Below are 26249 nucleotides of genomic sequence, written 5' to 3'. Positions count from 1 at the left end.
GGGACGTGCACTACTTGTAGAGCTCCACCGGACGACAAACGTGTTCTTCTCGTACAGAGATAACTGCGAACGCAGCCAACTCTTGCTACTCTTGCTAAAAAGAGGCAGCTGTAATCCAGAAGTATATTTATACAATTCCAGAAATTGTGTCCAGCCCAGCTCATGAAAGAGCGAAGCTGATTGTAGTCCACATGCATAGACACCCCAAAGAATGGATTCTTGCATTTTCTCTTCCATACACAGGTTATCACCATGAAATGTCTACAGATGTGTGCAGCATTCCAGAAGAGCAGATTTCTAAATTCTAACCCAAGCTCTGTCAGTGGCCTTGCCTTGTAAAACTAGATATAATCATGGTTTTCCTCCATCTCTAGGTGTACTGCTCTATAAAATAGAAACGGTTAGAATCGCTTCTCCGTCAAAAACCCTCTTTGAGAATTCTTGAATCACAAATCGCGTTCCTGTGTTGCTTCGCAGGAACCGGATGATCGAGCAGTATCACAACCACAGCGACCATTACTGCCTGAATTTAGACAGTGGGATGGTGATCGACAGCTACCGCATGGGCAACGAGGCTCGATTCATCAACCACAGCTGCAACCCCAACTGCGAGATGCAGAAATGGTAAGAAAAACACATCCTGCTTATGGGAAGACTCTATGATCTAATTAACCAGATTGTCTGGGATAATCTGATCCGAAAACAGGGAGGGGAATCAAACCGAACGGTGTAAACCGTATTTACGCTCGTGCTTGCGTTGCACAAGAGAAGTAATGTGATGTTTTCACATTTTGGTGACAAGATCTAAGTTTCCTGGCGAGGCAAATCCAACGTGTTTGTCATACTTTTAACCTGCCACAAATTTTGAAGCCTCGGTAACGCCATAAAATCATCTGTGCGTGGATGTTCTTTCCTCCTGGCAATTCAAATCTATTTTTTAAAGCAGGCAAACAAGGAAGGAGTCTGATTTTAGCCCACCCTTGTTTTATCGGTACCATGTTATCAGACTCGTAGGAAATACTTCTGAGAACTTTATAATGAATAAATGACAGCAAAATAGCAGTTGGTGGTGACAGGAATCGGCTGTGGCGGCAGCACAGCGGAGGAGCTGGTGATCCTCTGGTCATTCGAGCGCATTTAGGCAATAGCAATCAAGTTTTACATTTTAACACCCAACGCAAAAAAGAAAAGAATTGGAGAGGCAATTAGTTGTAGCGCATTTTGTGAAACGAGACACGATGTTCAGCGTGAGCTTTTGATTTCAAGTGAATCTTGGCGGTTGATCAGTAGATCCGCCGTGATAGCCAACGTAGTTGGTAGCTTCAAATAAAGCACAACTTCCTACTCTAAATGAAGTATTCGCTTTTTTGGCTTTCAAAGCTTACTGTAAGAGATAAACAAGAGAACAGTACAAATGAAGAACAAGTCTAATCCAGGGCACAAGTGTTGCTTCCAGTCTCTAACACTATGTGCACAAAGACAATTTGCTTCTTAATTCCTGGGAATATTTGGTTGTGTTTTCCCTGCAGGTCCGTCAATGGCGTTTACCGGATCGGATTGTATGCGCTTAAAGACATGCCTGCTGGTACCGAATTGACCTACGACTACAATTTTCATTCGTTTAATGTTGAAAAACAGGTAAGGATCACGGGGCAAGACCTTGGGAAAACTCAGCAGGGACAAACAGTTTGTAAACTTGAAGGTGATTAACAAAATATTGCGTTGTACTCAACTGAAGAGGTTCTTTATAATATTGAGAGATCATCAAAAGGGTTTGGGGTTTATTTAAAGTAATTTCTCCCCCCCTTTTTTTTTCTTTCCCCCACAGCAACTCTGCAAATGCGGTTTTGAAAAATGCAGAGGGATCATTGGTGGGAAAAGCCAGCGGATGAACGGACTGTCCAGCAAGAGCAATCAGGCCGTGAGCAGCCACAGGAGACCTGGGCGCTCCAAAGAGAAAAGGAAGTCAAAGCACAAACTGAAGAAGAGAGTAAGTAGGAAAGATGACTCTTTTTGTGGCTAAAAGCATAACAAAAAATCAGTTTGCTGCCATCGGACTGGAAAACTGCGTGTTTAGGTATTTTAAACTAGAAAGAAATGCTACAGGTGCTGTCTCAGGAGTTCTTTTGGTGCTTTGCTGAGTTCTTGGCGCAGTTTTTCCCATTTGTGGGAATGATTTGTCTTCCAGAGAGGCCACATCCCAGAGGAGCCCAGCGAGAGCGTGAACGCGCCCACCCGGCTGATGCCGCAGCTGCAGATGAAGCCCATGTCCAACAGAGAGAGGTAAAGAACCATTTCAGTGGCTTTTTCCTCACAAACGGAGCATTGGGGAGACATTGCAATGATTTTTCTGTAAGATAAGGCATCATGAAATGTCAGAATGAGCAGTTCTTAGCTCTCTTTTAACCAGCTAGGCTGGAATTCCTCTCTGCTGACATCAAATGAATATCCTTTTCCCTCCATTAAATAATTAATTTTATACTAAGAAGGTGATTCTTGAATGCTTTTCTAATTCCCATAGGAATTTTGTGCTGAAACACCACGTCTTTTTGGTCCGAAACTGGGAAAAGATTCGACAGAAGCAAGAGGAGGTGAAGCAGGTCAGCGACAACATCCACCCCACGTCACTCTACAACCGCTGGAACGGGATCTGCCGGGACGACGGCAACATTAAATCAGGTATAAATCAAACAGAGAGTCACTACAAGATCCGTACACCTTTTGTAATACATACAGGGCGTGCCATACAGAGAAAAATACATATATATATATTTTTGGATGGATGTATGCCTTTATCTTGAAGTAGCAGGGTGAAACACAAGCTCTCCCACTGTATTTTTTGCATTATGAGATTCCACATTTTCCTCTGAAACACTTAATGCTACGTTCTTAAGAATGAGAAGTTATAAATTATAAATTAATTGAGAAATTAGAAAGCATTTTTCTGGTTGCTGGATTCATTTTTGTGTCACCAAGAGAAGCAGTCGCGCTGACTTTGAGAATTCTCATTTATCCTCAAATTCGGTGGATTTCAGGCCTTTAGAGACCAAAGCTTTTTGGTGCGCAGTCAGTTCATTTTCATAATTGCTGGGGGAGCTGCTGGCTCAGGAAAGATGCTACCGTTTGCTGCGGAATTTTTTTGCTTAGCGATAATTCTGTTTTACCCTCCCGCAGATGTCTTCATGACCCAGTTTTCCGCCCTTCAGACCTCGCGCTCGGTGCGGACGCGGCGCCTGGCGGCGGCTGAAGAGAACATCGAGGTGGCTCGTGCCGCCCGCCTGGCGCAGATCTTCAAGGAAATCTGCGACAGCATCATCTCCTACAAAGGTGAAGGTGACGCTCCTCAAAAAGTCTTTATGGCGACTTTTTCAGCCTCTGGAAAACGGACTCTCTGAATAGAAAATAGTAGAAAAACATAAGGTTTCTACAGGACTTCAAATAACCTTTTTTCCCCCAGAATCTGCAGACGTTGCTATCCTTGTAAATTTATTTTTCAGCAGTTCAGCATTGTGAGGAAACTCTCCTCCTTTTTTATACGCATAGTCCGATTACAGCAACCGACTTCTAGAAATGCAAAAGCATTTCAGTCTCCTGGGCCTCAGATAGTAGAAAAGCCTGGTTTTAATGTAGATATAATGTTAGTTGCTTGTATTTTGAAGTTTGACTCGAGTAAATGTTCCTAAACGGTGTGTTCTGTTCCAGATTCCTCCAGACAGGCTCTTGCAGCTCCTCTCCTCAACCTCCCCCCGAAGAAAAAGTAAGTTTTTGCTTCTCAGAGCAGCCCATCCTTTTCTACAATGGATTTTCACAGCTTTTGAAATGCGTAAATTCCCATTTTAGAAATGCAGACTATTACGAAAAGATCTCTGACCCTTTGGACCTTGCCACGATCGAAAAACAGATCTTGACGGGCTATTACAAAACCGTGGAAGCGTTTGATGGCGACATGCTCAAGGTTTTCCGGAACGCGGAGGTGAGAATCGCTCCGGCCTTCAAACTGCTGCGTAGGCAGTGGGGATTTCCCTCAGTTTACTAATAAAAGAAGAAGAATATTTTAGAGAATTTGTGATGATCCATTTCTGATGAACAGATATTGGTAGAAATTCACATGCTTCAACTTACTCTGAGTTGCCTGAGGTTAAACAAATAGAAGGTTAAACAAATAGAAGGTCAAGAACATGCATGAATAGTTAATCTAAAGAAATGTATGTTTTTGGAAGAGGCACCTTGTTCTTCAGCATCACCTGTAAGATACACAGACCTGCTGTTCCAAATAATAGATGGACAGGTGAATACCAGGTTGGTGCTGAGACATTTAAAGCGTACGTGCAGACAGGACGAATGCACCGAAAACGTGGAATCTGGGGGAAAAATAATCAAATTTCTTTGTTTCTTCGTTTTGTTTCTATTCAGAAATATTACGGCAGAAAATCTCCGACCGGGCGCGACGTGTGCCGACTCCGCAAAGCGTATTACAACGCTCGGCACGAGGCGTCTGCCCAGATCGATGAAATCGTGGGAGAAACAGCAAGCGAAGCCGACAGCAGCGAGACCTCAGTCTGCGAAAAGGAAAATGGGCACGAGAAGGACGAGGACGTGATCCGCTGCATCTGCGGCCTTTACAAGGACGAGGGGCTCATGATCCAGTGCGAAAAGTGCATGGTGAGGCGGGGGGAATGGTGCCAAATAGCCCGGTTTCCTTCAGAAAGCTTGTTTGCTTGTTTTCATTAATATTTTGGAGCAAATGCAGTTTGTAAATCGAACCTCGCACAGGAATTTCTAATGGGGTCGTGTGGTTTTTTTCCAGGTCTGGCAGCACTGCGACTGCATGGGCGTGAATTCCGACGTGGAACACTACTTGTGCGAGCAGTGCGAACCTCGATCTGTGAACAGGGTACAAAAAAGAGCCTCTTCGTTACTCCACTTAGCATCTAAAGCCACTTTTGCATTTATATTTACTGTGATTGGCGTGGGATTCTCACTTTCTAGCGTAGCTTCTTGGCTTAAGGTTTAATCACATCATGTCAGTTCTTCTCTCCCTGCTTCTGCAAATTTCCTAAAGGATATCAGGATATTTTTGCCCTGATTATTTCACAATTTCCTGCCTTTTTCTTCTCTTCTCCTCCAGGAGGTTCCCATGATCCCTCGTCCCCATTACGCCCAGCCCGGCTGCGTTTATTACATCTGCTTGTTACGGGACGATCTGCTGCTGCGCCAAGGTACGCGCTGCAATTTCGTGCTGTGATTTTTTGACAAGCAGCAAAGCTGCTCTGATGGGAGTGACACATTGTCAGAGTTCTCACAGCCCGCCTGATGAAGAAATCTTAATTACTTTTAGCACGGATAGGGCTCTCCTGGCTGGAGAAGGAAGATATCGAGCCAACTTCCTTAGAAATAAATGCAAAGGCGGATATTAGGCCTTCAGTATTAATATTTTAGCGTAGAATAGTCATTAAAACATCCGAATTATTGCTTGTTTGTTCCCTAAATGCATCTTTCTGGACATGGCTTCAAAGCCCGGAGTCTTTCAGAGGCAGCTACGCAGCCACCTCATTCAGTTTATTGCTTATTGTTTGTTAAATTTCATCTTACAGAGATGTCCAAGGTTAGAAAGAAGCTTATATAATAATTAAGATAATTGATCTTAGCTCTAAAAGTCCATAAAACCGATATTAAAGGAAGCCTGAAGGGGAAACCGTGGGAGTTCCCTGGGCTTTTCCCTCCTCAGCATCTCTACTGTCCCTTTTTTAGTGAGAATATTTCTCTATGTGGCCTTTGATCTTGCCCCAGGTAGGTTTTTAAGTTTTTATGGCTTGGGACCTCCCACATTTTTGTTCATTTTAAGATTTTTTTTTTTAAATGGATTTATATTTAAATATGATCTATTAAATCCGACCATGTTTTCATTAATACATGGAGCTTCCTAAATGCTCTCCCTCTGAAACTCTTTGAGTTCTTCGTGACCATTATTGATTGAAACTTTTTCCCAGCAAGGGAAAAACTTCATTGAGTTCTGGAATAATGAAAAGCTGGGAGCTTCTCAGGCAATGATTTATTTTCTTAATAATAATCTCTCTTAGTATCTTCTCTCTTCAAAATTTGTTCTTTAAACATCACAGCTATCGCTAATTTCTACATGTTTTTCTAATCAAAACGTCTTTTGTCACATATCCTATTGTAATTTCTCTTGGTTCATTACACGTTACTATTTTCAGCCTGGGATATAAAATTCAAGTTACACTTAGTTCTTGCTCTAAAGCTTTTGTGCAGACGATCGGGGTAAAACCTTCCTCCTTTTGCAGTTTTGCATCACTCTTACAATTCCACATGAAGTAGCTCTGTCATGTTCGTTTTAATGAAACCATTGACTCTATTTTTGATGTGCCGCCCTCATGAAAAGTTCTTTATTTTCTCTCTTTTGTGCCTGTTGCCAGGTGATTGCGTTTACCTGATGCGTGACAGCCGCAGAACCCCAGACGGACACCCCGTCCGGCAGTCATACCGGCTCCTGTCCCACATCAACAGGGAGAAACTCGACATTTTCCGCATCGAAAAGCTCTGGAAAAACGAGAAGTATGTTTGCTAATGATGGCCAACTCGTTAAGTCACTGCAACGTGATTAAATGCCATCCAGATGGGAGCACAGGAAGGCAGCTGCGTTGGGAAAAATGGCACTAGGAATATTTCCACGTACCAAAGGAGGATAAATCTGAACGTGTCATATTCACATGGCTTTGCTTTTCATCGCAAAAGTGCAAGATAGATAACTAAAAATTAAGCGGAGGGCGTTAAGTTGTATCATTGGCTTATAGAAATATTTTTTAATGATTATTATTCCCTTCTGTCTTTCCACCTCAGAGAGGAGCGGTTTGCCTTCGGGCACCATTATTTCCGTCCGCACGAGACGCATCATTCCCCTTCGCGCAAGTTCTACCACAATGAGCTCTTCCGCGTGCCGCTCTACGAAATCATCCCCTTGGAGGCCGTGGTAGGAACATGCTGCGTCCTCGACCTCTACACCTACTGCAAAGGTGAGGAAAAACGCAACGGGGCGAGAAATTCAATAGAAAACACCTTTGAAAGTAAATCCTGCCAATGTTTCCAGGGCCGGTACTGAAGAGACAGCAGCAGGGTGGGATTGCGGGGGCAAAGAAGAGAAAGTGATGGCAGTTGCTGTGATTTTTTGTAAAATTTTGGGTGCTACTTCATTAGAGCATAGAGTTTTTCCTCTTTAATTGAATTATGTGTCCACTATTACGATTCTGAATGGAGGAGAACAAAGAAAAATGCCGACAATCCTGCTCGGACAGCCCAACTCCTCCAACACTATTTGTTCTCATTCTGGTATTTTGAACCCGATGCTCATTTTTCCCCTCCGTTCTTTCTTTGGAAACCCCAGGGAGGCCGAAAGGCGTGAAGGAGCAGGACGTCTATATTTGCGATTACCGCCTCGACAAATCCGCTCATCTCTTCTACAAGATCCACCGCAATCGCTATCCCGTGTGCACCAAGCCCTACGCCTTCGACCACTTCCCCAAAAAACTCACGCCCAAGAGAGACTTTTCCGTGAGTTTCCCTTCTTTTGCCTTCCTGACTTTTCTTACTAGAAGACTGGAAAGAAAAATTAAATGTAGACAGAGAATATTGCAGCTCAAAGACAAACAGATGTCGAACGAATGGTTGTGTAAGTTTGGAGATGGCGGTTTCTGGCTGGAATCAAGAGGCTCATTTCATTTAAGCCACTCCTGAAATCTTAAAATTCACTTTTCGGTAGCGATTCTGCAACTGTAAAAGAATTTTCTGCGTTGCAGAGAATCACACAACACGTCGTTTGTCAGCCTGTCACTATCACTCCGTGCTTTAATAAACTTGCTTAAAATTGGTTTTCAGCAATGGTGATTCTCAATTCAGAAAAGCAGTATTTTCCTATTTTGATTTCCCTGCTCTATAAGATGCTGATTTTCTATAGAATTATCACTGAAAATGGATGTTTTCTCAAAAAACAGCAGACAGGCAGCAAAATCATGTTTTCCTTCACATCCTCCATCTCAATATTTCAAGTATTGTTACTTCCAGAATATTAGACAGACCAGCGCTTCCTTCCACTGGGGATTTTATTTGATATTAATCATCATCTTTATTGTCGTTACAGCCTCATTACGTACCAGACAACTACAAGAGAAATGGAGGCAGGTGAGTTTTACCCAGCAGATTGCTGAGAAGAGATGAGAAAATCCTCTTTATTTGCCAAACACCCGCTCTTTTTCCTACCCGGTTTTCCTGGGTAGGAATTTAAATGATTTCAAGCAATTCTCTATAACTTTCAAACGTGTGTTTCAAGTCAGACGACTGAAATTCCAGAGAGCCCCCGACCTAAAAAGTCCTTGACTCACTAGTAATTGGCCTTTCGGGTGAACGTCTGACAAATTGCGGTATTCAAACCTTTATTTTCCTGCTAGATCGTCCTGGAAAACAGATCGCTCGAAACCCCAGATGAAAGACTTAAACCAAGAAGAGGATTCTCTTCCGCTTATCGAGGATGTTTTAGGAAACCAAGAGCAAACTCCAGGCGAGATGCCTGGCCTGGAGGAGCCCGAAAAAGAGGCGGTTTCGAGCGAGAGCTGCGGAACTGAGAAAAAGGGGGAAGAAAACGGTTCTCTGTGCAGTGCGGAGGAACGGAGACACGTCCAGCGCGAGAGGCTCAACCAGATCCTGCTCAACCTCCTCGAGAAGATCCCAGGGAAAAACGGTGAGATTTGCCGCCGCGGTTACACCACGGCGATAAAATCACGTTTATCGCTTCCATTTCAAATCATAAACTAAAATTCATCAAATCGTTTTGGTTGGAAGAGAACCTCTAACATCGACTCCAACCATAGCTCTAGCTAAACATTTATAAATAAACATCCGAATATATTTATATATATATTTACATCTATTAACACAATTAGTTTTCTTTGCAGCGATGTTTTCTTTCGCAATTTCCGCTAACGCGGAATGAAATTTCTCACGACTGACGCGGTGTTTCGTAGAATATTTTTAGTCACCGTGAAAACTTTCTGAAGACAAATTCCCCCCATGTTTCCAATTTAAGATGCGCAAAGAAAGACGGAAGAGAATTTGAAAAGTGTCTTTTGGCCTTTAATGAGCTTTCCGTTGGGGTCTAAGTGACTTTAACGAGCTTTTTGTTGGGGCGTAAGGAACATTTGTAGGTGTTGTTGCGGTAGCGCTGGTTCAGTATGTCTCTGTTTTTAATTTAAAGCTTTGTCCAGTCTCTTTAATGCAAAATAATCATGGACGCGTAGATTAATTTGGGTTGGAAGGATCTTTGGAGGTTGGCTGGTCCACACGGCTAAAATCCCAACTTTTGGGATGGAAACATCCTTGAAAGAGCAGGGAAATCTGAAAACTGTTGCTTGTATCACCTTTTTTTAACCAGAAACGTGGGTTTTTTGCAGCGATCGATGTCACATACCTGCTGGAGGAAGGATCGGGAAGGAAACTGCGGCGCCGCACCCTCGGCGGCCCGGAGAGCAGCTTCAGAAAGTGACGCCACGAGCAAAACGCTGCGGTTTGGAATCTGCTCCGAGGGCAAGAGCCCGAAATCCTCGCGACAGCCGAGGAAAAGAGGGCGGCGGAAACAAAAAAATACGGACAAATAATACAAAACAGTTCAGCACTTGGATGTCCGGGTGCTCTCATGGTGTGTGTGTTGTTGGGCGTGCCTTGTATTGATGTTCGGTACTGAGAAAAAAAACCTTGTGGTTCTTGTCCAGGATGGTCAAAATTTAATTTATTTTTTGCTTGATAGTCCCACTCAGAGGAAAAATATATTAAAAAGAGAAATAAATGGGGAGGTAAGAAGGGTGAGGATTGACTGTGATGAGGATATTCCCCGTGTTCAGCAGTGAACCTGGGACTGTACGAGACGCTCTCGGCACCGCCGTGAATGGAAACCCGAACGGGATGGGAATTAGCGGCTGCCCGAAAGTCGCGGCCTCCGATTTGCACAAGTTCCGAGAAGAGCGAAATGCACCCGAACGTGCGGAAGGTGGAGAAATTTCCAGCGTCACCTTGGAGCGAAGCCGGAGTTGGTGGTTCAGGCACTTGTTCTGCGCCGGGGACGGGGGGTGATCGCATTGGGTTTTTTTTTTTTTCTTTTCTTTTTTCCACTTTTTTCTGCAGAGAAATTTTTCTAAAGCGAGTCGAACCCTGCCGACGCCATCGCTGGTGGTTTTTTTGCTAAGCTGTGGTTCTCGTGTGTCTAGTGTGTTGTGCAAATTAAAACCCGTTAAAAGGAGAAAAAAAAAAAAAAAAAAAAAAAAAGAAAAACAAAAAAAAAAAGGCAATCTTCACTACATGACCCGTCAAGCAGTATTCAGAGCGAGTATTTGTTGTGAACTGTAGAATATATCGACTGCTAACACTATTCTTGTGTTCTGGTTGTACAGCTGCAAACGTCCGTCTCTTAAATTAAGAGCCGGCGCATCCCGCGCCCCCCCGGCCCGAAACCCCCGCTGGACAAGCGCCAGCGACCCACGAGCGTCACAGGTACCGGGCCGCGGGGGGGACGCGCCTGTGGCGCCGCGGGCTGCGCCGCCCTCCAAACAAACAGCTTCGCTTTTTGTCTCTCAGCCGTACATACGCATATCCAGTCCCGTTTTAGATGTTCCTCCAAGAAAAAGCCCCAGTTTTTAATGTGCCAAGTTGTATATATATCTGCTGCGTGGATGTAAAGCAATACGGTAGTTCCATGTTCCTTTTTAACGGACCAAGCTCGTCCTAATGTACATTCTTGTTATTATTATTATTATAATTATTTTACTCTTAGTGGAACATGACTCATTCCATTAACTTTTACGTGTTGATTTGAAAAGTTAAAAAAAAAAAAAAAAAAGACAAAAAACCCTTTGAGAAAAAAAAATATTTTATTAAAAAAAAACAAAAAAAAGAAATAAGAAAATAGTTTGGAATATTTTCTTACTGTAGAGAAGCACTGTACAGTACCAGGAACCCTGAGTATAAAATACTCGTGCGTGTAGTAGGAATATCGCATGTCCAAAACCTCGAGTTGTCTCCTTTAGTTTCAAACGGAAATCATTGTCTCCAATGGTGTTAAACACTAAAAAGTTTTTAAAAAAAGAAAAAAAAAATAAAGCGCGTACAGAAGCGAGACACTAGCTCTGTCATTTTATCTTTCTTTTGTTGAAAGACTAAACAAAACGTTTTTTAGACAATCAAACGTTAGGTAAGTGCAAAGACTTGTTTTTTCTTACTGGTGTAGAAATTAATGACTTTTTTTATTTGTTGGGTTATTTTATATCCCGAGGAGAGCACGGGGTCGGCCCAGGAAGCACTACATTACTGCAAATAGCTCCCGACTTAGTCTGCATGGGTGTAGGCTGTGTGATTGCTGAAAATAAATGCTGCTAATATATTTCCTTTTTACAAAGCATATCTAAATAGATCATTGTTTTGATGTTAATCTTTGTAAATTATGTATTACCAATTTTAACATTGGATGTAATTGCATAAAAAGCCTGCATCTCAATCCTGAGAGTCTAGTATTAAATGGAAAATCTTTTCCTAGCCATGACTTGTGGGGTTTTCTTTCACACGCCTTCCCTTTGCTTTTCCTTTCTGACTCTTCCAGCCTCTTTTATGAGGGTTTTTTGCCCCGTCTCCCTTGGTAACTCTTTGCGTTACTCGGGGATTCAACAGCTCATCAATGACCCTCCTTTAACATCATTTGATTTTTCTTTTTTCCATTCCCCAGCCATAACTCCCGCAGTTATAAAAACACCGGGTTTGATCCAGACGCTCATCTTCCTTTTAAACTGGAGGCGCCACGCTGCGGATTCTAGTGCTTTTTTAATTAAAAAAAAAAAATCAGAAAAAAGTACCTGGATTCATCTCCTGCTGGCTTGACCCATTTTAAAGTCCGGAGGCAGCTGCGGAATTCAATCAAACCTACTTAAGACAAAGCCAAATAACATTCCAATTAAGTTATAACATCCCTCGCCTGTGAGTAAAAGTTCCAGAGAGAGAAATGAAGGCAAGAAGAGAGCGAATAAAAAGAGCGAGAAGAGAATAAAAAGAGCGAGAAGAGAATAAAAAGAGCGAGAAGAGAATAAAAAGAGCGAGAAGAGAATAAAAAGAGCGAGAAGAGAATAAAAAGAGCGCAGCTCCATCCTGGGAGCAGAGGCCGGTAGAAGAATAAAATGCAGATTTTTGGCCCCAAAGCTGCCCCTAAGCCAAGTGTCTCGCTTACTGGAGAGCCTGGAGTAAAAATCTAAGTAGTTCGGTACCGAAATCATGAACAATGAGAAAAACTTGAAAAGAAAAACAAACCTTTACCAATCTTGAGCCCCTTCCATCCCGCGGGGCCGGGGGACGCAATTTCCAGGGTTATTTCTGCCTCTGGGTCTCCGCAGCCGCCCCAAGAGCGTTTCCTGCCACAGCCCACGGGGCCCTTGCCATCCCCCTGCCGCAGCCGCCCTGTCACACGCACACACGTGAGTCACAACCTTTATTTCCAGCTTTTCCCCGCCCCAGAACGAGCTCGTTCCTGTGGTTACAATAATTTACAGAGTGCTCGGAGTGGCTGGGGACACGCGGAGGTGGCGGCGGTGGCACGACGCGGGGACAGCACGGAGAGGAAACGCGAGCGGGTCCCCGGCGGTGAAGCGCCAGCGGGTCTGACGGTAACGCCACGCGAGCGAGCAGCGGCGACGGGCGTCCTGCCGGCGGTGACACCTCGGCAGCGGTGACAACGTGGCACACGGTCCCTCCCGGAGGTGGCACCTGCTTGGGCGAGCTCCGCTGCTCCCTCGGGCCTCCTCTTCCTCACAGGATGAGGGATGTGTAGCCCACAGGGACGAGGCCGGTGCTGTTTCCGCGGCAGCAGCGGATCCAGTCTTCGTCCACGGTGGAAAGCAGCTGCAGGACGTCCCCTTTTTGGAAGCTCAGGTGACCGTCGGCGGCGCCCGTGTGGTCACACAGCGCCCGCACCGCCCTGCGCAACAAAACCCATCAGGGATTCGCCTCCCCAGGGACCAAGAGAAGCTCCCGCAGGACTCGGGGGAGGTTTTGACCCTCGGGCGTGGGGCCGGTGACTCTCTGTCCTCAGCCCGTCTCCCTGCGGACGGGACCGAGACGCCGCATCACAAAACGGTCCTGCCAAGCTCTGGAGCGGCAGAGCGGGAGCCAAATGCTGCGCAAGCACAGGAGGACCACGACGGCTTTTCTGACCTGCCACGATTCCACAGAACCGTTTTGGTTGGAAAAGAACCTCGGGATCATCAGTTCCAACCATTCTCCCACCCCAGCACTAAACATGTTCCAGAGAACGTCATCTCCGTCTGTTCAACCCTCCAGGGATGGTGACCCCACCACTGCCCTGGGCACCCTGTTCCGATGCCCCACAACCCTTTCGGGGAAGAATTTTTTCCTCATGTCCGGGAAAAACAACTGACCCCAGCTTGGCAGACACTCAAGTTCACCCAAAGCTCAACAGGAAAGTGGGAAAATCCCCAGGGAAGCAACAGGGAGCCTGGAAACGTCTGCGGGACACCCCAAAAAGAAAAATCCACCCCCGGCTTCCCAGCCCCACGACGCCCAGTGTCACCTGTGGGGCTGCGGCGCCTCGGCCGCGTTCCTCTCCGCCCGTTCTCCATCGCGAGTCTTCTCGGCCGCCAGCCCCTTCACCGCCCCGGCCAGGATGCGCGCGCCGGGGGACAGCCAGCTGGAGGGTCTCCTGCCGCCGAGCAAAAGAAGCCGCGAGCTGGTCGGGGAAGCCTCTTCCCCACCCGTTTTGCTCAGAAAACTCTTCTGGCAATCCGGCAGGTGCCAAGGGCTCTATCGAGCGCCACCAGGAGCTCCTGCTGCTCTAAAGGACCGAGGCAACGACACGCGCCAATTCCTCAGCCCAGGAGCACAGTTGGGATAACGGGCAGCGCGCGACACCCGCCAGCCCCGCAGCGTGTTCTCCGTATGCTGCCTGGGAGAAAAGACCCTCCCCAGCTTCCCCAGCCCCGCCTGCCCAAGCTGGGTCTTACCTGGACCTGGTTGAGCTGGTGTCAGGACTGGGATGGAAGCTCCTGGCAGAGGGGCTGGTGGCTCCGAAGAGCCGACCCAGCCAGCTGCCTTTGTCAGGACCAGCGGGACCGTCGCGCTCTGGATCGGTAGCTGCCCCGTTCCCGTTCACACGCGGCTCCGGGGAAGCAGCCTCGAGTTGCTCTCCGGCCGTGCGGCCATCTGGCTCGGCGGGTGCTCCAGCTCCAGCAGACAGGGCGAGATCTTCAGGAGAAGAGGTCCCGGAGGCGTCAGCGCCGCCGCTGGGCTTTGCAGCGGGGAGTTCGGGGACAGCTTTGCTCTGCAGGAGCTGCAGCTCCGTCTCTCTGGCCTCCTTCCCGGATCCGTGGGGTCGCGCAGCCTGGCCGGGGCTGGGATCCCCCGCAGCCGCCCGCAGCTTCGTCCACCAGCCCAAGGCGAACTTCTCCTTGCTGGGAGCAGTGTAAATCCTGGAGGCCTGGCCCAGCTGGTCCCACCAGCCGCCGAGGCCAGCGCCGGCACCCCGAGGACCCGCCTCGGGCTTGGGGGTCTCCGGGGAGTTGTCACCTCCGCGGAAAGCGCGGCTGAGCTGGTCGCCCCAGCGCAGCACGTGCTGGAAGCTCTGCTGCAGGGCAGCCCCCACCTGCGGGCCGGCGACCAGCCCGTGCTCGGCCGCTTGCGACCGAACCCTCGTGCCGCCCTCTGCACCGGCCGCCCTCCCCACGGCGTCGGGGGGGATCTCGTCTTCCAGGCTGTCCCCGGTTTCACTGCTTTGGAGCTCCGGAGAAGGCTGCGCGGCGCCCCGAGGCTGGACGGCGCGATGGGGAGGAGATAAGGGGGATTCCAGGCGACGGGACAAGGGTCTGACGTCCACGGAGAGGTGGTGGTGTTCGAAGAGGAGGTCGAGGTGGAAAGTGAGCACGGAGAGCGGCTGGATGAGCAGCAGTAGCTCATCGGCGAGGTGGGGGAGAGGCCCTTGGCTCAGGGCAAAGAAGGCCAGAGGTGAATACAGCGTGGAGATGACCCCTACGAGACAGGGACATAGAATCAGAGAATCATTTTGGTTGGAAAAGACCTTTAAGATCAAGTCCAACCATTTCCCCAGCCCTGGCACTGCCCCGTGTCCCTGAGAACCTCATCTCTCTGTATTTTCAACCCCTCCAGGGACGGTGACTCCAGCACTGCCCTGGGCAGCCTGTTCCAATGCCCCACAGCCCTTTGGGGAAGAAATTCTCCTGTATTTCCAACCTCAACCTCCCCTGGCACAACTTGAGGCCGTTTCCTCTGGTCCTGGCACTTGTTCCTGGGGAGCAGAGCCCGACCCCCCCGGCTCCAACCTCCTTTCAGATGGTTGTGGACGGTGCTGGAGAGCTGCGAAACGCCCGGCCCTCGCCCACACGTCCTCCCACATCCAGACAGGTCCAAATTATCAGCCTGACTCCCCTCACCCCGCATGACAGCCATGGAAAACGACGCCCTCATCCACTACAGAAATTCCAGCCAAGCATCGTGGCTGAAACGGGTCCAGGATTATCACCTTGGCGAGCAGAAGACTTGGGTGAGGAGATTCTGGTCGCTATGTCCTTACCTGGGCTCTTCTGCAGGTGAGAGATCCACAGCTCCAGCTGCTTAATGCTAAATGAGACAAGAGGAAGCCAAGTTAGAGCTTTTGGGACTCTGCTCCAAGCTGCCACGGCAGCAAGGACACCAGGACCCACCACTCACTTCAAAAGGCCGAGGATAAAGGCGTGAAACTTCTGCCTGGTGCTGCTGAGAGGGGCCAGCCCGGCCACGTGCCAGCACAGAGCGTGGAGAGAGCGCGTGTTGGAGCCTGCGGAACACGGAACAGAGTCACAGAACCCCAGAACGTCAGGGGTTGGAAGGGACCTCGGAAGCTCATCCAGCGCAACCCCCCCGCCGGAGCAGGAACACCCAGCTGAGGTTACACAGGAAGGTGTCCAGGCGGGTTGGAATGTCTGCAGAGAAGGAGACTCCACAACCTCCCTGGGCAGCCTGGGCCAGGCTCTGGCACCCTCACCGCGAACAAGTTTCTTCTCCTATTCAAGCGGAACCTCCTGTGTTCCAGTTTGCACCCATTGCCCCTTGTCCTGTCACTGGCTGTCACCCAGAAGAGCCTGGCTCCATCCTCCTGACACTCCCCCTTTCCATATTGATCCCCATGAATGAGCTCAGCCCTCAGTCTCCTCTTCTCCAGCTCCAGAGCCCCAGCTCCTCAGCCTTTCCTCGGCAGGGAGATGCTCCACTCCCTGCAGCATCTTGGTGGCTGCGCTGGACTCTCTCCAGCAGTTCCCTGTCCTGCTGGAGCTGAGGGGCCCAGAACTGGGCACAATATTCCAGCTGCGGCCTCCCCAGGGCAGAGCAGAGGGGCAGCAGAACCTCTCTGACCTACCGACCACCCCCTTTGATCCCCCCCAGGTCCCATCGGCCTTCCTGGCCACAAGGGCCCAGTGCTGGCTCATGCTCACCCCGCTGTCCCCCAGGTGCCTTATCACTTCTCTCCAACAGCTCATTCCCCAACTTATACTGGAACGTGGGCTTGTTCTTGCCCAGGCTCCAGGCACCTCGAGACACTGATCCCAACACCTCCGGGAGGACGTTCCTCACCCCGTCCTGTCTTCACCGAAGCTTCCACCACGCTCCAAGGGGAGTTCCTCCTCTGGCCCGTGATGACGTCCTTCTGGAACGGCTTCAGCCCGTCCTCCACCACGGCGTAGAGCGCAGGGCAGAGCGTGCGCAGCAGCAGGTGACCCACGTCGGGGCTCAGACGGCTGTCCCCCAGCTGCGCCTGCGCTCGGGAGGCACAAAAAAGAGGAGAAGGATGGGAAAAGCAGCACCGAACCCTCCCCTGCAGCTCCCGAAGCCCCTCTCGCCCCAGTCCGACACGTACAGACGCGCTGTCGCTGAAACGAATTCAGCTGGGAAGGTGAATCACAGCATAAAATCCTGAGGCCCCTCCGTGCCCTGAGTGTGGACCCAGTTTCATGGATTTTCACTACGCTGTATTCATAATAACAGAAGCACATTGCAAAAAATAAACCCCCAGCTTAACCCCTGGCTCAGTATTGAACTGTTAGCATGAAGTCCCTACCAGTCTCTTTTCCTAATTTCTTTAATTCCAACTTTACCGTGGATAAATGTAGTTTCACCTATGCCGAAGTTCACGTTAATGAATATACACGCTTCTAAATATTCTCGGCACCGTGAAGTTAAAAGCAATTCAAACATTCTGCATAATAGGGGCTCTAAAATTTCATACTAGTCTAGTGGACTTAAATTTGTGTGAAATGTTACTAAAAGCTTCCCAGACCAAAGCCGCCGTTTTCTGTTGAGATCGGGCACCATCCTTCTAGCAGCTCGATATCGACATTGTTAATGGCTGGACTCGATGATCTTAAAGGTCTCTTCCAAGCAAAATGGCTCGATGGTTCTGCCCTCGCCCCAGCCCAGCCCCTCACCTTCTGCACCAGGTTCCGTGCGGCGCTGAAATGGGCGATGATCTTGTCCACGGCGGCGCTGACGGCGACCAGCAGGGCTGCCGGGCGATGGAAAGGGAGACGTCAACGTGGGCCCCGACCCCGCGTCGCCACCACAGCATCTGCGGCTGAACCAGCAGCTCTGGCAATGAAGGAGCTGGGCAAGGAGCCGGGGAAGCCCCAGGGGCGACGCGGCATCCCAGGCACGGGAACCCGCTGCTGTCCCCAAAGCCTGGGTTCTTTACCCGGGGTGCGGGTAAATGAGCGGAATTTAGCGCATGGAGGCGAGATATTGTTTATCACAGAGCTGCACAATCTGGGGGCGGGAATAAGGCTGGTACGCCAGCAAGAAAAGGAACAGCCATTCTATACAAAAATCTTATCGCTACATTCACGCTATAAAGAGCCAACCGCTTACGCGTTTGCACATCGCATTACATAATCCTTTTAGGGTATAACGAGCAACGCTCAGCTAAAGGACACTTTATCCAACGCAGATATATGTTAAAGCAAGACTCAACTAACTGCGCAGGCTTCGAAATGTCAAAACCGGCGAGGTCAGCCTCTCCAATGAGGGGTTTTGCAAAGTCACCCTTACCTTTGACCTGAAACTCAGAGTATTTACGTGTCTGTAGGTCAGCAATTGCAGACAGGGTTAATTATTTTAAGCGCTAACGCCACCGCCGAGGCCAAGGGGACGGATGGAGAGATGTCGGGCAGGAGACCCTGGAGGCGTTCGCAAGATGCCGGGGCCGCCCCACCCCTGTTCTCCGGCTCCGCAGCTCCATCTGCCGCCACACCACAACCCCGGGCCGCGTCCGTCTGTCCCCGTCGCTGTGTCCGTCTGTCCCCGTCGCTGCCGCCGCCCAAGCCCCGGCCAGGGCCACCACAGCCCCCCCCACCCCCCCCGGCCCCGCGTTACCTTTCTTCTGCTCTCCCCGGGCTCCCTCCGTGCTCCCCCCGCCAGGCCGGGCTGTGCCCGGGGCGGCTCCGGGCGGCTCGGGCCTGGCTGGAGGGAGAGAAGGGGACGGCGGCGTCAGGCGCTGCCCGCGGGGCCTCGCCCGGGCCCGGCCGCTGCTGCCGGGACAGGCCGGGGCCGCGCCCGCCGCGACTTACCGGGGCGCTCCCCGCCGGAGCCGGGGCCGGCCGGGCCGCGCTCGCCCATGGAGCCGGAAGGGGCGGCGGAGCGAAGGGCGGCGCCGGGCCCGGGGACAGGGCGGGTGAGGAGGTGCCAGCCCGGCCCGGGGCCGGGGGCACGGAGCCCACGGCGCCCCCAGCCCAGCCGAGCTCCGCCGGGCAGGGAGCGGGGAGCCCGCCGCGGCCGCCGGGCCCTGCCCGGCACAGGGACCGCTCGGGCCAGCCGGCCTGCCCACACGCACCCCGCATCCCCACAACCACCGCCCCTCTGCTCCCCCAAGTCCTGCCGCCCCAAGTCCTGCAGCCGCTCCTTGTGCTCCCCCAAATCCTGCAGCTGCTCCCTGTGCTCCCCCAAATCCTGCCGCCCCAAATCCTGCAGCTGCTCCCTGTGCTCCCTCAAATCCTGCAGCCCCCAAGTCCTGCAGCCGCTCCTTGTGCTCCCTCAAATCCTGCAGCCCCCAAGTCCTGCAGCCGCTCTTTGTGCTCCGCCAAATCCTGCCGCCCCAAATCCTGCAGCTGCTCCCTGTGCTCCCCCAAATCCTGCCGCCCCAAATCCTGCAGCTGCTCCCTGTGCTCCCCCAAATCCTGCAGCCGCTCCTTGTGCTCCCCCAAGTCCTGCAGCCGCTCCTTGTGCTCCCCCAAGTCCTGCAGCTGCTCCCTGTGCTCCCCCAAATCCTGCAGCCGCTCCTTGTGCTCCCCCAAGTCCTGCAGCCGCTCCTTGTGCTCCCCCAAGTCCTGCAGCCGCTCCTTGTGCTCCCCCAAGTCCTGCAGCTGCTCCCTGTGCTCCCCCAAGTCCTGCCGCCCCCAAGTCCTGCAGCTGCTCCCTGTGCTCCCCCAAGTCCTGCAGCCGCTCCTTGTGCTCCCCCAAATCCTGCCGCCCCAAGTCCTGCAGCTGCTCCCTGCGCTCCCCCAAGTCCTGCCGCCCCCTGCCCTGCTCAGAGCCCTCTCAAAGGCGACACCCCTGCACCCGGCCCAGAAGGGACCCAAACTCTTACCCTCCTTGCAGGCATCATCTCCTCTCTGGACCGTTCCTGGCACCCAGGGGTCCCCCCCGGGCTCCCCAAGCCTCCAAACCGGGACATCTCCATCGCCGCCGGCGCCCAGCCCCTTCTCCCCTGGGACGCGGTTTGGTGGCGGTGGCAGAAACCCTTCCTCCGCGTCCCCCAGCTGTCCCTCCGCAATGGGCTGCAGTCCCGGGCGAGACCTCCTCCTCTTGGGCTGGTGGCTTTCCACGGGTGCCGGTGGCACGGGCGGCCCCCAGCCCGCGCCGTCGCTGCCCGTGGCCGTCCCAAGGGACGCGGGCGGGCGCTGAGATGCCACCGGCTCTGCCCGCCTGCCAGCCGGCTGCCCCTTGGGCTTGTTGGCAGCGCTGCGGTACCGCAGCTCCTTGAACGTGGTCACCTCTCTCTGCCGGGAGCCGGGCGGTTTCGCCGGCCAGTCGTGCTGGAGCTGTGGCCGGGCCGGCTCGCTGGCCAGGAGCTCGCTGGGGGGTGGCAGCTCCGTGTCGGGGGAGAACACGATCAACCAGTCGCTCCGGTCAGCCCTGGCCTGGGCCAGAGCGGCCCCGCCGGCGTTCCTCTTCCTCTTCTGGGCGAGCTCGTGGAAGGAGGTGATGTTCTTCTTGCCCGCGTCCTTGCAGAGCTCACCCGAGCTGGGCTCTGGCTCTACCAGCGGCTGCTCCGCTCTGTGCGCACCCAGAACCTGCAGCCGCCGGCGGGGCCGGGGCGGCACGGGCGGGGGGACGCCGCCGGCGCGGGGCAGAGGCTCCGGAGCGCTGCCCAGCACGGGCTCCCACCGGGCCGGCGCTGGGGGTGCCGCGGGAGCGGCGTCGGGCTCGGGGAGCGGGTTGCAGTTGGGGTCCAGGTCGGTGGGGATGCTGCGGGTGGTCTCCACGCCGGGAGAGGTCTCGTCGCGCTGGGAGGCGAGCGAGGGGCTGCTGCAGAGGCTGTCCGGGCTCTCTCCAGCCAGGGTGTCCCTTCTCCGGGGCGCTGGGGGGTTGAGGTTGGTGTCTCTTCCATCGCACGTCCTGCTCGGGTCAGCCAACAAGCGGCCATCCCCGGCGTCTTCTGCGGGAACGACGTCAGGTTGGTTTTCAGGGGATTGGGACCCTTCTCTGGAGAACTCCTTGCAGTACACAGAGACCGGGGAGTCATCCAAGCTGAAATCCGAGCAGCTACTGACAGAGGAGGAGGAGGAGGTGGAGGAAGCAAGATCGCAAGGGGAAGCCGCCTCCTCCCCAGCGCGCAGGCAGGGAAAACCCTCCTGAGCTGCCTGGTGCAGGAGACCCAACGTCTCCGGCTGCTGAGTGTGGGACTCGCAACAGCGGCATTTGAAGGAGGGGTTGTTGGAATTGGCGTCCACTTGCTCGTGGTTCTCCGGGCAGTCGCCGCAGCCAGTCTGGTCTCCGGCCATGGAAGCCGAGGTCTCCTGCAGCTCCGGGTGCTGGGACAGGTGCAGCCCCAGCGAGATGTGCTGCAGGTGGATGTGGTTGAGGTTGCACAGGAGGCCTTTCTTTGGAGCCAGCATGATGCTGTCTCACCGGCAGCGCTGGGAGCTCCTCACACCACCCCCCAGCTCCCCTCTTCACACCATCCAGCTCCCTGCAAAAACCGAAACCGCCCTTTCGGTCGGCAGAATGCAGCAGCACGAAGCTGGAAAGGAACGGTCAGGGCCGGGGGGACGGCAGTGACGCCGCAGCAGCCACCGAGCGGGTCAGGGCTGCAGGGGACCAGCCCGGGGGTCGGGGGCACAAAGAGGGGCTGCCCCACAGCTCCTCAGGGAAGGGCTGTGCAGCTGCAGGCGCTGGCTGGGGATCCGGCGGCTGATCCCAGATCACGGGCCAAGGAAGCTCCGGGCGTTACGAGCCGCTGCAGCAGCGGTGCTGAGTCCCCTCCGCCGGCTCTCGAGGGTCGGGAACGGCTCAGAGACGCCGTCAAGGAGAAAACGCCCTTGAAAGCTCAGCCGGGGGGGTTGCTCCTGGCCAAGGGACGGTGACAGCGCGGGCGCGCTCAGGCCAAAGGCAGCGACAAGGAGACACCCGGCCCTGGCCTGGCCTGGCAAACACGCAGAAATCCTGGCAGCCGCCCGCGCCCCAGCCATGGCAGCTGCTGCAGCCTGCCGCATCGCCCGGCCTGGCCCTGCGCAGGGCACAGCTTGGGCCCCGGCCACCCCCGGTACCCCCGGCACCCCCGAGCATCCCTGGCCAGGCGGTTCTGCCCCGGCCCCGAGCATCCCCCGGTACCCCCGAGCATCCCTGGCCAGGCGGTTCTGCCCCGGTACCCCCGAGCATCCCCCGGCCCCGGGGCTGGCAGAGCAGCGGCCCCGGGGTCGCAACGATGTTACCGGGGGACAACCAGCCCTCCCCTCCCCGCGGAGCGCCCCCAGCCCCGCTCACCTCCCTGCGCTGCGGCGGCGAATGCGGCTGCCGGGGGGGCGAGGGGAGGAGCCCCGCCCCGGACACCGCCCCGGTCCTGCCCATCACCGGAACCAGCCGGCCCCACCCGGGACAAGGCGGGGACGATGCTCCGGTCCCACCCCGCCCCGCGACACCGAAGCTCCCGCAGCCCAAAGGCACCGGGGGTGCCGGTGTCCGGCCCCCCCCCTCCCCAGCCCCATCTCCAGCCAGCGCCGCACCCACAGTAACTGATGTTTATTGACACAAAAGGCCGGCGGCTGCTCTACGACCCCCCCGCAGCATCATCCAGTCTCCAACCAGTCCCCCCAGCCCAGGGCCGGGGTCTCCAACCAGCCCCCAGACCCACTGGATCCAGCTCCAAGCAGCGACAACAGCGGGGGACAAACCCTCCCGCCCTCCCCTCCTGAGCAAAAACTAAACAGTCCAGCGCCAGGACCCCCCCATCACTTCTGCCGCTTGTAAATCTTGCGAGCGAGGCTGAGGAAGATCTCCTGGGGGAGCTGGTTGGCGTGCTTGGCGACCAGGTCCTGCAGCCGCCGGTAGCTGCTCTCCTCGTACTCCTGAAAAGCCGCCCTCATGCCCAGAGTCTCATACAGCTGCTTCACCTTCGCCACCTTCTCGGGGTCCTTACGGCCGTAGTTCTCCTGAGAAAACACCCCAGGACGAGCCGGGCTGAAAGCCCAGTTTGCGTGGCAGGAGTCACCGTCTTCCACCCCTCACAACAACCAGCGTTTCTCCCAGCCCGGTAACCGCACGGCGCAGCTTTTCGGGCCGCGGTTTCAGGGAGGGAGCCCACACCGCTGATCTTTTGTGGGTTTCTGGCAGCGTTACCTCCAGGATCTGCCTCTGCTCTGGCGTCACCCGCCGCAGACACTCCACCACCAACCAGCTGCACTTGTTGTCCTGGATGTCGGTGCCGACCTTCCCCATCACCGCCGGGTCACCGAAGCAGTCCAGGTAATCGTCCTGCGCAAAGACGGACGCGTGTGAGCGCCGCGACCCCCGTGTTAAAAACACCGAGGGACGGGGAGCCGCCTCTACCTGGATCTGAAAGAATTCGCCCATCTCCAGCAAGATGGCTTTGGCGTTGTCGTGCTCCTCCTTGCTGTCAATACCAGCCTAAGCAGGGGGGGGAAACAGAATCAAGCTTTGCAATATCTGCCTCCCAGCCTCCTCCCAGCCACCCTGCCCTCCTCAACGGCCTCGTATGGAGGGTTAAGGCACCTCCTGAGACTGTTTCCAGAAAACTCACCATGTACATGGCAGCGGCCACAGGGAGGTAGAAGGAGTAAAACGCCGTCTTGTACTTAACAATCGCCTTATACCTGCAGCAGAGGAATCCCGCTCAGCGACAAAACCCAGGCTTTCCCCTCCCTCCGGGGCTCTGCACTTCAGAACCAGCAGAAAAAACCCAACATCTCGCTCCAAAGCGGCACTCAAGCTCTGACAGCACGAGCAAGACTCGCTCCCCAAAGCCTGGCAGGTAACAGCGGTGCTGCAGCGAGCCGCTCGTCACCCTCCCAGCGTCCGGAAGGGATGGCGAGCAAAGCCACCGTGCCACAACGGGGCTGGCAGCTCCGTCCCCTCCTGCCGCTTTACCTCTGCTCGCTGAAGCGGTTCAAATCCACCTGGGAAATGGGAGCGGTGAGGAGGTCCAGCATCTGCCCCAGCTCTGTCTGGTAGGCAGTCTGCAGGGAAAAGAAAGGATTTATTCACGCAGTCCCTTGAAAAAACCCCACAGCACAGGCAAAACCCAAAACCCAAGCACTGTTTCAGCTCCTCTCCGAGTCCCAAGGGAGGGAGCGCATCTGGTAGGATGCCCGGGAACTTCAGGAATAATCTGAGATCCACGTGCATCCCGAAACGGCCCAAAATCGAGGTAAATCTGCGGGAGGGGGACGCAGGGCCCAGGCTCACCTGCAAGAAAAGCTCCAGCAGGTGCAGGTAGTAGGGACGCTCCCCGCAATACTTCTTCAGCAGCCTGTAGACGGACGACTCGAGGAGAAAGGCGTCGTTGATGGCATCCAGCCCGACCCCCTCCTGGAGCAGGAGGGCAGGGACGTGTCACAAAGCACCTTGACCCCACCGGACCCCCAAAACCTCCCCAACCCTCTCACCTTCTTGTACCAGCACGGCTGCCCCCGGCGGGTGAGGGACGCGTCCATGATGTCGTCGGCCACCAGGAAAAAGGCTTGGAACTGCGAAAGGCTGTGTTAGGGGATGGGGGTTCCCCGGGGGGGTCCCCAGCCGCCCCCAGCCCGGCTCTCACCAGCTCAATGCACCAGCCCACGGCCAGGGCGCAGCGGAGGCTCTCGGGGTCCTGCTGCGCGGGGGCCGCCAGCTCCCGGAAAGCCGCCAGCACCGTCAGCCCCCGGTTGCACTTCCCGCCCGGCGCGTTGTACTCCAGGACCTGCGGGGAGAGAGGAGCGGGCAGCGGGGAACGGGGAGCAGGGAACGGGGAGCCCTGGGGAACGGGGAGCAGGGAACGGGGAGCCCCTGGGGAATGGGGAGCCCCTGGGGAATGGGGAGCCGGGAACAGGGAGCCCCTGGGGAATGGGGAGCAGGGAACAGGGAGCCCCTGGGGAATGGGGAGCCCCTGGGGAACGGGGAGCAGGGAATGGGGAGCAGGGAACAGGGAGCCCCTGGGGAATGGGGAGCCCCTGGGGAACGGGGAGCAGGGAACGGGGAGCAGGGAACGGGGAGCCCCTGGGGAACGGGGAGCCGGGAACGGGGAGCAGGGAACGGCAAGCCCTGGGGAATGGGGAGCAGGAATGGGGAGCCCTGGGGAACGGGGAGCACCGGGGAACGGGGAGCACCGGGGAACGGGGAGCATTGGGAACGGGGAGCACCGGGGAACGGGCAGTCCCGCTGAACGGGGAGCACCGGGGAACGAGAAGTACCGGAGAACGGGAAGTACCGGAGAACGGGAAGCATCGGGAAACGGGGACCGGGCAGCCCCGGGAACCGGGCAGCCCCGGGGACCCTTCCTCACCTCCTTCAGCCGGGCCACGGCGTCGCCCACCTCCGGGTGGCCCAGGCTGCCCTCCGTGAGGTCGCGGACGATCTGCGGGAAGAAGGCCATGAACTCCTCCCGCTCGGCCGCCGCGCCCGTGGCCCCGTTGCCGCTCATGGTGACCGGGACGCTCCGGGACGCGCCGCCGCTGCCCCGGCAGCCTCCGCGGCCGCCCCGCCCCCCCCCCCCCCGCGCGGGGCACGCCGGGACTTGTAGTCCGGAGCCGCGGAGGCAGCGGCGGCCTCGCTGCGGCCCGACTACAACCCCCAGCGCGCCCCGCGCGGGGGGCGGAGCCGGCCGCGGCTGGCGCCCGCGTTGATTGGCCCGTTCCATCGCACGAGGATGAGCCCAAGGAGGTTGAGCCAATAGGAGCGGGGGGAGGGCGGGACTGAGGGGTCGGATTGGTGGAGAGGGGGAATGGAGCGAGCGGGCGGCTGGAGCGCGGGGGCGCGGCGGGGGCGGGGAGCTGGGGGTGCAGCGGGGTGCATGCGGGTGCTTTTGGGGATGCATGGGGGGCCCGGCAGTTGTGAGGGTGCAGTGTGGGTACAGGGGTGCACTGGAGCTGGGGGGGGCAGCTGGGGGTGCACGGTGGGTATAGGGGTGCACTGGAGCTGGGGGGGCAGCTGGGGGTGCATGGTGGGTATAGGGGTGCACTGGAGCTGGGGGGGGGCAGCTGGGGGTGCACGGTGGGTATAGGGGTGCACTGGAGCTGGGGGGGGCAGCTGGGGGTGCACGGTGGGTATAGGGGTGCACTGGAGCTGGGGGGGGCAGCTGGGGGTGCACGGTGGGTATGGGGTGCACTGGAGCTGGGGGGGCAGCTGGGGGTGCACGGTGGGTATGGGGTGCACTGGAGCTGGGGGGCACACAGTGTGTACAGGGGTGCACTGGAGCTGGGGGGTGCAGTGTGGGTAAAGGGGTGCACTGGAGCTGGGGGGTGCAGTGTGGGTAAAGGGGTGCACTGGAGCTGGGGGGCACACAGTGTGTACAGGGGTGCACTGGAGCTGGGGGGACCGAGGACTCGGTGCCGCTGATTGGCGGTCTCCGGTTGATCTGCCGTAATCCTGTCCTCTCGGCTCACCCTGGTTTAATCAAGCTCTGCCTTGTTGCGTGCTAATCCCCGACCCCATGTCGCCGGGAG

General features: G+C 54.7%; 3 protein-coding genes across 5 annotated transcripts in view; 1 reads left to right on the top strand and 2 right to left on the bottom strand.

The window, feature by feature from the left end:
* ASH1L (ASH1 like histone lysine methyltransferase) overlaps positions 1-11569 on the top strand; it is a 38127-nt gene extending 26558 nt beyond the window's left edge. For both annotated transcript variants that reach the window (XM_065653802.1, XM_065653801.1), the window contains exons 12-28: positions 478-624; positions 1530-1638; positions 1829-1990; positions 2189-2283; positions 2522-2679; positions 3175-3327; positions 3703-3757; positions 3841-3973; positions 4414-4662; positions 4808-4894; positions 5129-5219; positions 6435-6573; positions 6859-7031; positions 7400-7566; positions 8153-8193; positions 8460-8749; positions 9459-11569. In XM_065653802.1, the coding sequence (XP_065509874.1) occupies positions 478-624; positions 1530-1638; positions 1829-1990; positions 2189-2283; positions 2522-2679; positions 3175-3327; positions 3703-3757; positions 3841-3973; positions 4414-4662; positions 4808-4894; positions 5129-5219; positions 6435-6573; positions 6859-7031; positions 7400-7566; positions 8153-8193; positions 8460-8749; positions 9459-9550 (2341 nt within the window). In that variant the 3' untranslated portion in view covers positions 9551-11569. The remainder of the gene's footprint in view (positions 1-477; positions 625-1529; positions 1639-1828; positions 1991-2188; positions 2284-2521; positions 2680-3174; positions 3328-3702; positions 3758-3840; positions 3974-4413; positions 4663-4807; positions 4895-5128; positions 5220-6434; positions 6574-6858; positions 7032-7399; positions 7567-8152; positions 8194-8459; positions 8750-9458) is intronic.
* Positions 11002-21302, bottom strand: RUSC1 (RUN and SH3 domain containing 1). 2 transcript variants are annotated; one of them, XR_010607715.1, is made up of 12 exons: positions 19679-21302; positions 18469-18555; positions 17529-17605; positions 16678-16858; positions 15778-15883; positions 15641-15687; positions 14058-15078; positions 13628-13756; positions 12589-13015; positions 12352-12498; positions 11904-11970; positions 11002-11122 (listed from the first exon to the last, which is right to left on the bottom strand). XR_010607715.1 is itself a non-coding variant. In XM_065653804.1 (9 exons), exons 1-9 carry the CDS (start codon positions 21207-21209, stop codon positions 12847-12849), a joined length of 3348 nt encoding a protein of 1115 aa, XP_065509876.1. In that variant the 5' UTR covers positions 21210-21302; the 3' UTR covers positions 12517-12846. The 2 variants fall into 2 exon arrangements, 1 of the variants encoding a protein (XP_065509876.1); XM_065653804.1 differs by lacking the exons at positions 11002-11122; positions 11904-11970; positions 12352-12498 and having other exon boundaries at positions 12517-13015.
* A 1015-nt stretch (positions 21303-22317) lies between these two features.
* Positions 22318-25277, bottom strand: FDPS (farnesyl diphosphate synthase). Its single transcript, XM_065653721.1, has 9 exons — positions 25091-25277; positions 24368-24508; positions 24216-24296; positions 24016-24138; positions 23698-23786; positions 23351-23423; positions 23140-23217; positions 22930-23064; positions 22318-22742 (listed from the first exon to the last, which is right to left on the bottom strand). Exons 1-9 carry the CDS (start codon positions 25226-25228, stop codon positions 22542-22544), a joined length of 1059 nt encoding a protein of 352 aa, XP_065509793.1. The 5' UTR covers positions 25229-25277; the 3' UTR covers positions 22318-22541.
* Between the last annotated feature and the right edge of the window lie 972 nt (positions 25278-26249).

This window comes from Caloenas nicobarica, chromosome 31 (genome assembly GCF_036013445.1).
Source record: "Caloenas nicobarica isolate bCalNic1 chromosome 31, bCalNic1.hap1, whole genome shotgun sequence".
Taxonomy (NCBI): Eukaryota; Metazoa; Chordata; class Aves; order Columbiformes; family Columbidae; genus Caloenas; species Caloenas nicobarica.
This window is presented reverse-complemented; position numbering and strand designations above follow the sequence as displayed.